We start from the raw sequence: 14,212 nt of genomic DNA, 5'->3' as shown, positions 1-14,212 counted from the left end.
CGCACCGGGGGCTCCCGTCCCGCCCCGCGGGGCGACTTCTCCCTTTCAGCCCTCGGGTTGACGATCCTGGGTGGGGCAGCTGCGCCTGCGGGACGGCCTCCGCGGTGGAGCGCAGGGCCCGGGGCAGCCCGAGGGCCGCGCGGAGCCGGCCCGACGCCCCGCGCCGCCGGGGCGGCCGCACCTGAGCCCCCAGCTGCGGCCCAGGCGCGGCGCCGGAAGCGCGGGCGGGTCGCGCAGGCCCCGGGAGAGCAGCCTGAGCCCGCGGGGGTGCAGGGGTGGGACCAGAGCCACCCAGGGGGGGGACCAAGTCCCGCCTCGCGCCAGCGGGGGCGAGGACCTGCGAGTGGCACCCCTCCACCCACAGCCCCGCCCGGCCCGACCCCGAGCACCCCAGCACCAGCTGACGGGCAGCGTGCTCAGCCTTTCGCCCGGACTCCTCTTAACTTCTCTGGAAGGAGCAACGTGCCGCCCGCCCCCTCGCCCACAGCAGCGGAACTTGAACCCAGCCGCGCCCGGGGTCCACCTTGCGCCGCCCTGAGCGCGGGCGGGAGTCCCTGATGATTTCTGCAGAAAGGGCGTGAAGCGGGGCGGGCGCGGTGCTCCGCCCGGGCGCCAGGGGTCCTCGTGGAGGAGCGCGCAGCAGCGGAGCCGGGAGAGTGGGAGCATGACCGAGCGGCCTCGGGGGACCTCAGCGCGGTAATGCCAACATGTAAGTCTCACCTTTGCTCTCAGAATTCCTTCACATCTCTCTCTGTACCCGCCTCCCCCACCCCAACTCAGTGGTTTTGTAAGAACCTCAAGCGCATTGACGGAATAAACCGGTTTGTCTTCAGTTTGCCCCTCGAGGCACAGAATGAATATTGCCAAACTGAGCTGTGACATGTGTGTGCGGCTTCTTTCTCTCTCTCTCCCTCCCTCTTTTTCCTCCAGCGAGGTAAACCTCACATTTGGGCGGTGTAAAGCATAATAAAAAGGGCAGGGCTTCAAGAATGGGGAAAACGTGTTTTCGATTCAAATTAAACAAGGAGTGACCGGCACCGCTCCTCCGTCCAGGGGCCTTAGCCCTGCCAAGAAAGCGCTCTCCGGGATCGACACCTGGGGGCTTGGAAGGTACTGGTATGCCGAGAAAATGTTGGCTTTACACATTGTCACCATTGACTATAGAAGTTGTTCTTGGATCTTTGGGATATTTGAATTTTTTTTTTAAGTGCGCAGAAAATGTTCTCAGTGTACTTTGTAGGTTAAAAAGTAATTAAGGTATATGCCATTTTACGTTCTAGAATCTGTGAGGGGACTTCTATAGCATTATATGTGTGTGTGGGGGGGCGGTAGGGGTGCTGAACCGGTTAGAGAAACCTAAAAGCTTTTGCTTCTATGGAATTGTCTTCTCAATGGTGAGGTGCCTCAGAGGGACCCCTGGGAAGGGCCGCCAAGCCCCGCCTGGCCTTCCAGAATGGAAAAAAGGAAGACTGGACTCACAGGGGCCAAGCTTATTTTTGTGGCCAACTGAGAAGTTACTTTTTCTTGTAACATGTAATTTTCCTTCTGGTGTTTTATTTAATCTTGGGCAGACACCCTGACAGACATTTTACCCACTTCCACTGACTAATAATGTACAAGAGTTTCTAGAAACTGATAATCAGTTGCTCTTCCTCGACTTCTGGATCCTTATTTGTCTTCACATGAATTTTCTTTCGGTTTAATACCTGGAAAAAGACCTGCCCCTTGGTTAGGCCCTGTCTCTCCCTATCCATCTTTCCCTTCCCCACTCCTCAACACACATTTTTAGAATAAGAGAAAGCTTAGTACATCCAAGCCTAGCACTCTGCAGCTATCTGTTCCTTGTAGTATGCAGTGCAGTGTAATTAGAAATGAACCACTTGTTTTTACTAAAACTGAACGGGAAATAATGAAAGAATTCCACACCTGCGAGTTTTAAAGGTTCATTTATGCCAGTGGAATCTGCAAAGTAAAACTTGAAAGAATTTATTTTGGAACACAGCCAACAATTTCATATAAGACTTGTTCTTATATATAGGCGACACATTTCTAATGAATATGAGTTTGTTTTCAACTTCAGTTTTTCTTGAAAATATTGTAGGGTTTTTAAACAGCAGATATTTGTCCAGTTTCCTTTCAGGTTTCCTAGGTATTTAGATCTTACAAGAAAAAAGCATATGGCACCTAAAAATATGAATATCAGTTTTATAAAAAGATATGAAACTGATCAAGAGGTAATGTAAAAATATCCTGATTATGGAATTAAGTTATAAAGTCCATTTGAATTCCTTGTGATTAAAAAATCATGTCATTATAGTGTAAAGCATGAATATTAAATCACATAGAAAATAGGGTTTTGTACCTTGATTTGAGATTTTTAAATTAAGCTATTTAACTGAAAGCTTTTTCATTTCTTACCAGATTGTAACTATTTTTTTTTCCATTTGACCGTTTACAGTTAATATGGAATGGTTTAAGATGTTCTGATTCTTTTTAGATGTTGGTATGTTAGGATGTATGGAAAGAATACCAACATTTCCAAGATAAATATTCCTACTATCTTGTTGAAAAATGTTAGTGGGGAATATAAACTATATTACCTTTTAAATTTTAAAAGATTCAAATACACAAACTAAGTGTGTTTTTTGCCTACTCCTTGTGGAGAAAGAGTATTTGTATATTGTTCTGAAATTATAGACTTTATAAATATATTTGAGAATTGTAGTGACTGCATATTTTTCATACTCTAAGAAGTTTAGTAGAGTTAGTAAGACTTGCATTCATTGGTCTCAAACTGCATGAAGCTACTGTTCCATTTATGGCTTATATAAATTACATGACATTGTGCTTTTCCAATGTGAATGGTGAATGAGGCTATTGTCTGTTGGCTTATGGGAAATATTAGAAGCCTGTAGTTTTACAGCCTAACTGGATATGTCACTCTGATTTCTGGAAATAATGATTTGAAAGAGAATCAGTTTATATATTAAAAAAAAACTAACAAACGCTTCCTTAAACCTGACCATTTTTCTAACTACCCGTATATCTTACAGAGTTTATAATTCTGATGGGATGATTAAAAGTTTCTACAGACTATTCAGAATTTAGACTAAATAGAAAAAGACTTTGTTCAATGTGTGTGGTATGTATGGGCAGAAACTATATCTTGTCATTTTCATTTCTAATTGGATGACGTTATTACATTATCTATGTTGGATGACATTGTGGTGCGTGCTGGTTGAGTGGGGCTATACTGTTTAAAGGATATATCAATAACAACTAAAAATGCCCGTACAGCTTCAGTGTGGCTGAATATCATCTTATTTTCCTTTATAAGCATTACTCAAAATGGAATTTTTTGGAATGCCTTAAAAAATGTCAAGATCCATTTATTTAAAGCATAGCAAGTATGAAAAGGGCTTAACATATTTAATATAGTATTGGTTAAAAAAAATCACAAATCAGTAAGAGAAAATGTTTACCTTATAATAGAAAATTATACAAATGACTTAAATATGTCAATCCAAATAATGGAAATCCAAAAGAGACTCTACTTCTTCTATCAAACTGGTAATGATTAAAGTAACGATACTCAATAGTGATAAGAGAGTCATGAACTAAAAACACTGATACGCTTTAGTGTAAATGTGTGTGCATTTAACTTTTTTAGAAATAATTTTAAATCTACTGGAAATTTGAGAGAATAAAAATAATAACAAAGAATGTCTGTATACCCTTTACCCAGAATCCTATTGTAAATATTGACTCCATTTATCTTATTCTCTTTCCTCCCTCCCCACCACCCCCAGCCGTACACACATACACACAAAGGTAATTTTTCTCTGAACCATCTGAGAACAATAATGAGGACTTTGGGATTTAATTTTTTAATTGAAATTTTAAAGATATTCATTGAAATACAGTTGAAAACAAATACAGAGAGATCCAGCACACCATTTGCCTGGTTCTCCCAATGTAATATTTTGCAAAACTATAGTACAATATCAAAATAAGGATATTGATATGATCTACCTCTCTTTTTCAGATTTTACGAGTTTTACATGCACTCATTTTTGTATATGTGTATGTGTAATTCTCAAGGTTAACTTTTAATCTGACCTGTGGTACAAGCCAGTTAAGAGTGTTACTGATCAAATAAGGTTTAAGGTTTGTGCAGAGTTGAAGACTAAATCAGCCTTTTTAAAGTGAGGGTGAACCCAACTTCATGAAATAATTTAAATTGAGTAATAGAGTAGTACTTTCTTTTTAGTATATTGCTTTGATTCAGGAACATGATCTTTACCCAGAAAAATAAATGCCATTATGATCAGACTTGAATAAACCAAATTACCATTCTTTTTACGTGAAAGAATTATTCTTCTCTGCCACTCCCCAAATCCCTTTATGAAAAGATGTGCCATAGAAACAGAGTTGGGATATAGGGAAGGAAGTTAATTCTGTTGGTAGTATTGATAGAATTAGTGCTATATCAATTTCTCTACTAATTTCAAAATGTCTTCACTAATTTCTCTAAATTGTGACTTTTGGGGAAACCACTAGGAATAGAGAGATGGAAAATGGCAGGTTTTTAAGATTATTTCAGTGACACATTTGGATAAAAACCACATCTATAAAGGATCACATTTAAAACAATTCCTATAAAAAGGTTACATTCTAAAGCTTCCTGAAACAGGACTCAAGCAAATTTTATTTTGTAGCTTATACAAATTGAAAAGAGGAACAAGTTTGCAAAGAGGCAGCTTGTTCCTCAGGAAGGACAGCTGGTTTGGAAAAAAGGTCTTTGGCTCTGCCACTGCTGATTATGTGATCTTGGGCAAGTAGTTTAGTGTCTTAGTTTTTTCACCTGGGAGATGATAGGTTTTCCTGCATAATTTTTAGATTCCTTCCAGATATAGAAGTCTGTGACTCTCTTTTACTTAGAAATGTGTCCCTGTTCTCATCAAGGGAACTTTGAGGCTGTAATCAAAATGGTACGAGACTGTACTGGTTTTTTTGGTAGTTCCTATTTAGAACCCTAGTAACCCTGTTTGGGATTTTCCATTCTTGTGAGAAAGTTGTTTAAATCTCAGGGATGTGTCTTTGCTAAGTGATCCCCTGAGAAGACACACAGTGCTTTCCTTCCTCTGTTCTATTCTTACTTTATTTGTTTCTGTTCTTCAGTAAACAGTAAAGTGGACGAAAGTTGGCATGTCATATGGTTCATGTTTGGTTATAAGTGCTTGTCTTGTCCTGGATTCCTTTTCCATCTGAAGTGATAGAGTCTTGAGACCTAGAATGTTTCAGGCCATGGTTGGTCAGCACCTAGCTTTGGTAAAACGACCTTAGAATTGAGAATGAAATCCCTAAATGTTGGAACCTTTTATAGCAAAGGAGAAGTTGCATGAGCAAATTAAAATAAAACAGTATTGAGTGTAACCAAGTGGATGAGCATGGATCACTATTATGTAGAGATGATAAGAATTTAAGAGAGGATCATTATTCACATATTGATAAACGAGAGTTGTCATATGCCAAAAAGATTAAGAAGCTGGGAGTTCTGTTGGGCTGATACTTTGTTTCTGTTAATATCCGTAAAGCTGGCAGCCAGGTTTGATTGGTCTGCCCCTTTATTTTTCTGTACCTCAGTTTCCTCTTTTGTGAAATGAGGAAGTTAGATAAGACGACTTCTTGGAATGTAGAATTGTGTTTTTGTTTTAGAAGCATTCTCATTCATCCAGTATCAATAGGAAATAGGCCCATTCTTCTAAATAAGTAAATTTTCTATGTGGCAGTTTATTACCTACCATTTTAAAGGCCCCTACTAAGTGCCATGCACTGTTATCTCTAGTTCTTTTTGGTGGATAATACCCTATTTACAGAAGAGGAAGTAGGCTCAGAGTTTAAATACTTGCCCCACAAACCACACAGTTAATAGAAGATTCGGAATATAAATGAATGCCATTCTAGAGTCCATGTCCATTAACATTACTTACTAACTGAAAGGTACTTCTCATTATCAGTAACTTCTTTTCATATCAAATATTTCAGATGGATATATTTGAAAGCATACCCTCCGTACAACAAATACTCCACGTCTTACCTTTTCCTTGTTTAAAATTTCTATCAGGAGAACTGCATGATACTAGAACTTCTAATTTGGTGAATACAAAAATGCGGCATGAGTTTCAGACACTACTTAAAATTTCTATATTCTTGGAAGACAGAAATAACCAATTTCGTTTCTGTTCCCAGGTGATCCCAAAAGTGGCTGTAAAGTCAGTTGATTAGTGTCAACATACGAGATTATTCCTATTATCCATTTTTGTTTGAGCCTTTTCCTTTGATTTCACTATGGACAGAATAACCATGCTTATATGAGAATGCCTAAGATGATAGTAACAATAATAATAGCTAATATTTATTGAGCACTTGCTGAGTGTTAGACGCTGTTCTTAAAAGACATAATCTTATTCATCTCAGCAACTTTATGGACTAGTTACATTGGTGTTCCTTATTTTATGGGTGAGAAATAGGAGGCACAAGGTGATCAGGAGGTATATTTTTCATAGTAACCCATGAGTAGCAAACAAGGTCTGTCTGACTCTAATGCTGTTCTCTTTGCTACAACTTGATCTCTTACAGTAAAAGAAAGATTCAAAATGCAGGCTTCAGGCCAGTGTAGGAATTACTTGATTTCTGATTTTGTTCATTCAAGTATTTTTCTCTCTCCCTGCTTTTCTGTTTAGTATTACACATTTTACCCAGGTAAGCAACCTTCAGGCTTTAAGGAAGGTATTACTGGGACCCTAAAGTATCTTATTAGTTGCCTTTTTTTTTTTTTTTTTTTTTTTTAGAAATGACTCCAAATCACCATGTATAGACAAAGTCATTCTCTCTTTGGGGATTTTAAGATCTCCTGGAGATTTCTTTTTGTTATTTTTCTACCTTCCTGCCTCATGACTCTCCTGGTCACCAGTCCATTTATGGTTCCTTTTGGTGATTGCCTTTTATAATTACTTCTCCCTTTGTTGGCTGGCTTCTCTTGATGGTGCTGACTCAATGCAATGTATCTATCATACTGTTGTTTTGAGCCAATATAATATGGATGTGTCTTCTAAATCATTATTAAATATAAATTTCAGTTTAAAGGTGAGACAATTGTGCAGAAAGGATTATATGAAAGTTTTCGAAGTACCCCCCATCTAATGTCATTTGCTAGTTTCTGTAATATTTGGTGTTTGCTAGCCATTTAAAAACATTGATAGCTACTTTTATATATAAAGAATTTAATCTTTTTAGAATGTTAATGCTGCAATGCTTCATTTTAGGGGAAAGAAGAGAGCTTGTGCAATTTGGTTTTATTTTAAATATTTCCATTTGTAAAACAGTAGAGGTTAAGAAAAACATTTCCTTAAAGTCTAAATTTATGGGAGATTATAGGGAAGGTTGCTATAAACATCTTCCTGCTACCCAGATGGCCATGTGTCAGGTGAAACTCAAGCTGAAATTTCTTTATTTTTTAATAAATGATTTTTAAAAATTGTTTGAATATTTATCCATCTTCAAGCATAAATCACCTATAAAATTAAATGTATATTCTGATAAGGAAGGTGCCCCCAAGTGGCAAATACAATACGTGGATTTTTTTTCTTTTGCTAATTAGCTTGAAGGAGGTGATTAGATCATCATCTTTTAAGTTCCTTTATTTGGAAGCAAGGCTGAGAAAGGTTTCTATTTTCCAATCCATGCTGGAAACTTAAACTTTTCCATTATTTGCCATAATTTGCTTTACAGAATGTTGAGTGTCCTTATTGCTACTTTCTTTCATTGTAGGATGTTTCATTCAGGTCGAATGTGGAGCTGCCATTGGAAATGGAAGCCAAGTCCTCTTCTGTTCTTATTTACTTTATATATTACAAGTGTTCCTCACTCAGGTAAGGCTCTTCCTCTTTCAAACCCCAAATTTAATTACGATTCCATTGTCTGCAGTGTAAGTATGCTACTTACTTAAGTAACCTGACCTTTATTTGTTGCCATTTTTTATTGTTTCTGTCCCTATAGGGTTTCTTTTCCCTATCATCTTTCTATCCTCCTTGAATTCTGCAGTAGTGCTCTTACTTTGATCATTGTTTTATTTTCCAATGAATTTATTTCTTTAATCTTTGCTGTCGTCCTTTTAGTTCTATTTATTTATGTAGCTCATATTGAGTGATGAGATAACTGCATAAATGCTTTTAAAAAGCACTAGCTGTTTCCTACACTATTGAATAAATATACAGCACTTCTCCTTTCAAGTTTTCATATAGTTATTTATGGAAAGTACGAACTCTGCTATTTTCATTCATCCTGATTTTATTAGCATGTTGCAATATGAAATAGGAATTGGAAATCAAGTTTTTCAATTATATAGTTAATTTAGTTTACCTGATATAAAAAATTTAATTGTAATTACAGTATTTTTGGAATTAAAATACCATTTTTTCCTGAACTTTGAAATAAGACCTTTTTGGCTCTTGAAAACAAATTTTTCTAGAAACAGCTAATTATGTGAACAAGCCAATCAGAGGCTGGGGAATATAAATGATATTTAAAAGTAAACCATTTCTTCATTATCTGCTTTTGTCAGTGAACAAACTCTTTTAAGTCCATTCTGTTTTACTTTTTTTTTTCTCCTGGTGTGTATTTTCCTTTAGTATAAAACTAAAATGTCAAGAAAATCATTATTCTTGAAGTCTTAGTATTTATTACTTGGAATTTAACCAAGATTTATAAATTTCATATTTATAATGTAATATTATGAATAATACATTTAAAGAATCATGGAAATAGATTATCTGCTGAAATTGCTTGTTCATGGATCAAGAAATTCAACTTGTATTTAATATATAAACACTTTTTTCCAAGCCACCAAGTATTTTAAGGGTTTCGGCTACTTACTTGGAAAATCCCTGGCACTTGTTTATTGGCTTCAAAACAAACCTGATCTTCGAATGAATTTTTGTGTGTATTTGTTAGACTTTCATTATAAAATCATTCTTTCTATTACTAAATCAATGCCAGAAAGAAGAAACAAACTTTTAAAGAGATCAGAAAATTAGATGTACATTGGATTTTATGATGGACAGTGTTGAACTATTTCGTAACTTTCAAAAATGGTTTTCCCAGAACCAATTTTATGATGTAAGATAAATTATGAGATTAAAATTAGTTGAGGTCTATTTATTTTCATTTTTGTTAGGTCATGCATTTGTATATTTTTATACAAAAATTCTTCTTCAAAGCACCTCAAATTTGGACTTTTTATTTTAGATATCAACATTTTAATTAATATGTGCACATTCCTGAATTTTAATCATCTGAGTAAATGAAATGAAAGGCATATTTTAAGGCTAATTGAAGGGAATAAACTGGGTTGGGACAAGGCTGAGGTAAGAGGAGTACCTAGGGTACAAGATTTAAAGAGGCATTCATTCTCAGATTCATGGGAATCAAAGTATTATTACTAAATTTTTTAAGTTACCCTGCCACACACAATTTTCTTATTTATTTCTTTTTTTAAATTTCAAAGTATTACAGGGGCACAAATATTTTTGGTTATATAGATCACTTTTGTAATGCTTGAGTCATGGTTATAAGTATGCCCATCACCCTGATAGTGTTCATTGTACCTGTTAAGTAGGTTATTGCCTGTCCCCTCCTGCCCTCATCCCCCTGCTTGATTTCTGGTGAGTTTTACTTCCCTTTATGCACATGTGCGCTCATCAATTAGTTCTAATTTAATAGACAGTACCTGTCATGTTTGTTTCTTCATTGGATAAGTGGATAATGGTCTCTAGTTCCATCCAAATTGTTGCAAAAGGCATTAAGTCATTCTTCTTCCTGGCTGAAGAATACAATATATATTCTATGGTATACATATCCACACATTTTGTCAGTCCACTCATGAATTGATGGGCACTTGGGTCAATTCTGCATCTTTGCAATTGTGAATTGTGCTGTAATAAACATTTGAGTGCAGGGTTTTTTTGATAAAATGACTTCTTTTCCTTGGGTAAATACCCTGTAGTGGGATTCCCAGATCAAATGGTAGGTCTACTTTTAGTTCTTTGGGTATCTCCATACTGTTTTTTCCATGGAGGTTGTACTGTTAATAATTTCTGTTCCCACCAACAATGTAGAAGCTTTCCTTTCTGTCTGCACCCACACCAGCATCTGTTATTCTTGGACTTTTTAATAAAAGCCATTCTAACAGGGGTAAGGTGATATCTCATTGTGATTTTAATTTGCATTTCCCTGATGATTAGTCCTGTTGAGTATTTTTTGACATATTTATTGGCCATTTGTCTGTCATCTTTTGAAAAGCTTCTGTTCATGTCTTTTGCCCACGGTTTGATGGGGTCATTTGATTTTTTTTCCTATGATTTGCTTGAGCTCTTTGTAGACTCTGGTTATTATCCCTTTATTAGATGTATAGCTTGTGAATATTTTCTCCCATTCTATAGGATGTCTGTTTGCTCTGTTGATTATTTCCTTGGCTGTGCAAAAATTTTTTAATTTAATCAAGTCCCATTCATTTATTTTTGTTGCTGAGATTGCGATTGGGTTTGTCTTCATAAATTCTTTGCCTAGGCTGATAATTAGAAAAGTTTTTCTTCTAGTATTCTTATGGTTTCATGCTTTACATTTAAGTCTTTTATCCATCTTGAATTAATTTTTGTAAGTGGTGAGAGATATGGAGCACATTTTATTCTTCTACATTTGGCTATTCAATTTTCCCAGCACCATTTATTGAATAGGATCCTTTCCCCCAGTGTATATTATTGTCTGCTTTGTCAAATATCAGAAGGAACATATCTCAAATTATAAAAGCCGTATATGACAAATCCACCACCGACATTATGCTGAATGGGGAAAAAGGGAAAACACTAAGAACTGGAAAAAGACAAGGATGCCCATTGTCACCACTTCTATTCAACATAGTGCTAGAAGTACTAGCCAGAGCAATAAGACAAGAGAAAGAAATTCAGAGTATCTAAATTGGGAAAGAGGAGGTCACACTATTGCTTTTTGTTGCTGATGTGATCTTATATCTAGAAAACCCAAAGATTCCACCAATAGACTCCTGGAATTGATAAATTCAGCAATGTCTCTGGGTACAAAATCAGTGCACATAAATCAGTAGCATTCTGATACACCAGGAATAGTCAAGCCAAGAGTAAATCAGAGACTGAATACCATTTAATAGCTACAAAGAAAATAAAATACCTAGGAATATATTTAACCAAGGAGGTGAAAGATTTCTTTAAAGAGAACTATGAAACAGTGAAGAAAGAAATCACAGATGATACAAATAAATGGAAAAACATATCTTGCTCATGGATGGGTAGAATGAAGGTTTGTAATAGGCAGTATTACAAAAGTGGGATGAATTGTGTAAATATGATTGTGTAAGATTCTGTAAACATATTAATAGAACATGGAATAATTCACACCAGAATTCTAAAATGGGTTATCTTTGAGGTACGGTTTGGAGAAAGAGGGGGGACAACAGTGAAACTGTGTACCTCTGAATTTTTTGCCTTGTTACAATGAGTGTGTATTACTTTAGTAATCTGAAAAAAAAAACAAAAAACCTGATGAACTTTATAAGGTTTTTTTCTTTTTTTCGTATTTAAAAAGTGACCAGAGAAGTTGTTGAAGTATATGAATATTTAAATTTTCTAATAGTCACTTAATTGTTACTCTGGCTCTTTCTTCTCTTGATAAGAATCTCTAAAAGGTGTTTTGAATAATAGCATCTTTTTATGTGGCCCGACACTCCATGACTCTGAAGATGACACTCCATGACTCTGAAGATGAATGATATCTCAAGCAGACAGAGGGTTATGGCTTCGAGTAGAGTGGGAAACAAACAGCCAAGAGCCAATAAATTCCTAAGCAACCAGAAGCCTGTTTCCACACATAGTCTTAGTCACAAGCATTGAGGGAGGAGCCTCCCTTTTCTCCTGAAAAATCAATGATATCAGCAGATTGTTTCAAAGTGGAGTGTTATTCTGATATCTAGGAGACATCATCAGCTAAAAGAGGAAGTGTTTCTGAAAGTACAATCCGGCCTGAATTGTGTACTTTCTAACCTACAGCACATCATAATTCTGTAAGGCAGGTGATTGGGCAGAAAGAATCTTGTACTTTTTTGTATTTTTCCCATGATCATAGAATGAGCAATTATTAGCTAGCATCAATTATATTGCAACCTGTATTTAAGTGTTAAATAGGCATATTTAACATATCATTATATTTGATCAAAAGGCTTTTAAGTGTCTGTAAAAATAATCCTTTCATAAATCTGCAAAATTTTTTTTAGACGTTTTAGTATTAGTGTGTGCTTAAAATTACTAAATGTATCTTACATTTAAACAGGCTCTAATTGTGCAAACTATTTGCATATAATAATAAATGTGCGTGTGTTCCAGTTAAGGTCAAAGTGTTACAAATTATTGTCTGTAGCTTTCCGCTAAAAGGTTGTGTTCCCATTCCAGACCAGAGATTAAAAAGAGGCAGTGTGATTCAGTAAATAAACCTAGAAAGTTTTATGTAGATGTTTCTCTGAGGAATTTTTCCTGGTAATTTCCTCATGTACCTTTGGATGATCTGAATTCAATGTAGTTAACTACATGACTGTAGAATGGGAATGACTTACCTTGACACCACAGTGACAATCTCAAATGACTAACAAATAGGGCCACTAATAAAACAGACACCACTTAGATGATACTAGGAAGGGGGGAATGTCAACATAGAGTCTGCTTTTCACTGGTCAGATCACACTTGTCTCCACGAATGGTTGTCGTAATTTAGAATCAATGGACAGAGAATATCTAGACCAGGGCGGTAACGTGTCTCAAGCAGTCTGAGGGCTGTTTCAGAGCAGTCTCTGTCTACACTGAGCATGTGAAATCTCTCTAAGTAACCTCTCTGAGTATGGGCTGCAGCGTGGGGGGCTCCATTCCTTTGGGTCCATCGTAACAATGTTGCTTTTGTGTATCAATTTTTTAAAAGTAAAAATTTCACTGAATTAAAAAACAAAGCTGATTTAGAGAAATGACACATTCAGTTTAAAGTAGTGAAGTCAGTAGGAAGATAACTGGTCTTTAGATATTTAAAGAGTGGACATTTGAAAGTGATAAGAGATTTATTCCAGATGTCTCGAAGAGCAGAGCTGGGACCAGTGAGTGGACATTGTAAGTACAAAATGACTGTGCTAGTAATTGGTTGCCAAAAATAAAACCAGCTCTCCTTCAGATTCCCTATCACTGGCAATCGGGATACAAAGGAATCTCAGTATTAAAAGGAGTTCGTACTGGAAACCTTGAAGGCTTTAATCGTGGAATGTGTGTGTGTTATACAGTCTGTTTTTTTTTTTTTTTAAATATACACATAGTTTAATTGTTTTACCTTAAAAGTTTTACCTGTGCCCATTTCCTTCCAATTGTAGCAAGTATTTTTTATACTGAACTAGAACTAGAGCTTAGGCAGGTAACTTTCTTGGACAAGATAAACCTGGGAACTCTAGACTTTAATAGGTCATATCAGTTCTGAGACTTTAGCAGGTAGAATATTTTCCACCACTTTTAAATGACTAATTCTCTAACGGGTTCCTTTTCTTTTCCTTTTTTTTTTTTTTTTTTGGAGATAAGTTCTCGCTCTGTTGCCCAGGCTAGAGTACGGTGGTGTCATCATAGTTCACTGCAGCTCAAACTCTTGGGCTCCAGCCATTCTTCAGCCTCAGCCTCCTGAGTAGTTGAGACTACTGATGTACACCACCATGCCCAACTATTTTTTTTTTTTTTAATTTTTGTAGAGACAGAGTCTGGCTGTGTTGCTCAGGCTGGTCTTGAACTCCTGGCTTTAAGCGATCCTCCTGCTTCCACCTCCCAAAGTGCTGGAGTGCTGGGAACCACCACGCCTAGCAAAGACATTTCTTTTTATTTTCAACAAGTAGAATATGTGCTTTTTGGCACTGTTCTTGTTAAAGTTGCAATATCATAGTGTTCAGTAAGTAAAGAATGTGGAAAAGAACAAAATGGAGATGAACCAGAGAGAAAAAAACCAAAAATATTCCAGACTTCATGAGTAAATATATTTTACAGGGTGGGGCAGCAGGGGGAGGAAGGTTTGGAGGTTAGATGAGAAAAATATATTAATCCTACAA

General features: G+C 36.7%; 1 protein-coding gene across 4 annotated transcripts in view; it reads left to right on the top strand.

Annotated features, from left to right (window-relative positions):
* The first annotated feature begins 362 nt into the window (after positions 1–362).
* The window catches only part of ADGRG6 (adhesion G protein-coupled receptor G6), a 131,452-nt gene continuing 117,602 nt past the window's right edge, over positions 363–14,212 (top strand). For 2 of the 4 annotated variants that reach the window (XM_076002919.1, XM_076002920.1), the window contains exons 1-2: positions 364–709; positions 7,834–7,934. In XM_076002919.1, the coding sequence (XP_075859034.1) occupies positions 708–709; positions 7,834–7,934 (103 nt within the window). In that variant the 5' untranslated portion in view covers positions 364–707. Of the gene's footprint in view, positions 710–7,833; positions 7,935–14,212 lie in introns of all 4 variants that reach the window. The other 2 variants (XM_020287235.2, XM_020287234.2) reach the window with 2 other exon arrangements.

Source organism: Microcebus murinus, chromosome 5 (genome assembly GCF_040939455.1).
Source record: "Microcebus murinus isolate Inina chromosome 5, M.murinus_Inina_mat1.0, whole genome shotgun sequence".
NCBI classification, from domain to species: domain Eukaryota; kingdom Metazoa; phylum Chordata; class Mammalia; order Primates; family Cheirogaleidae; genus Microcebus; species Microcebus murinus.
Note: the sequence above shows the minus strand (reverse complement) of the source record. Positions and strands in the feature narration are given on the sequence as shown.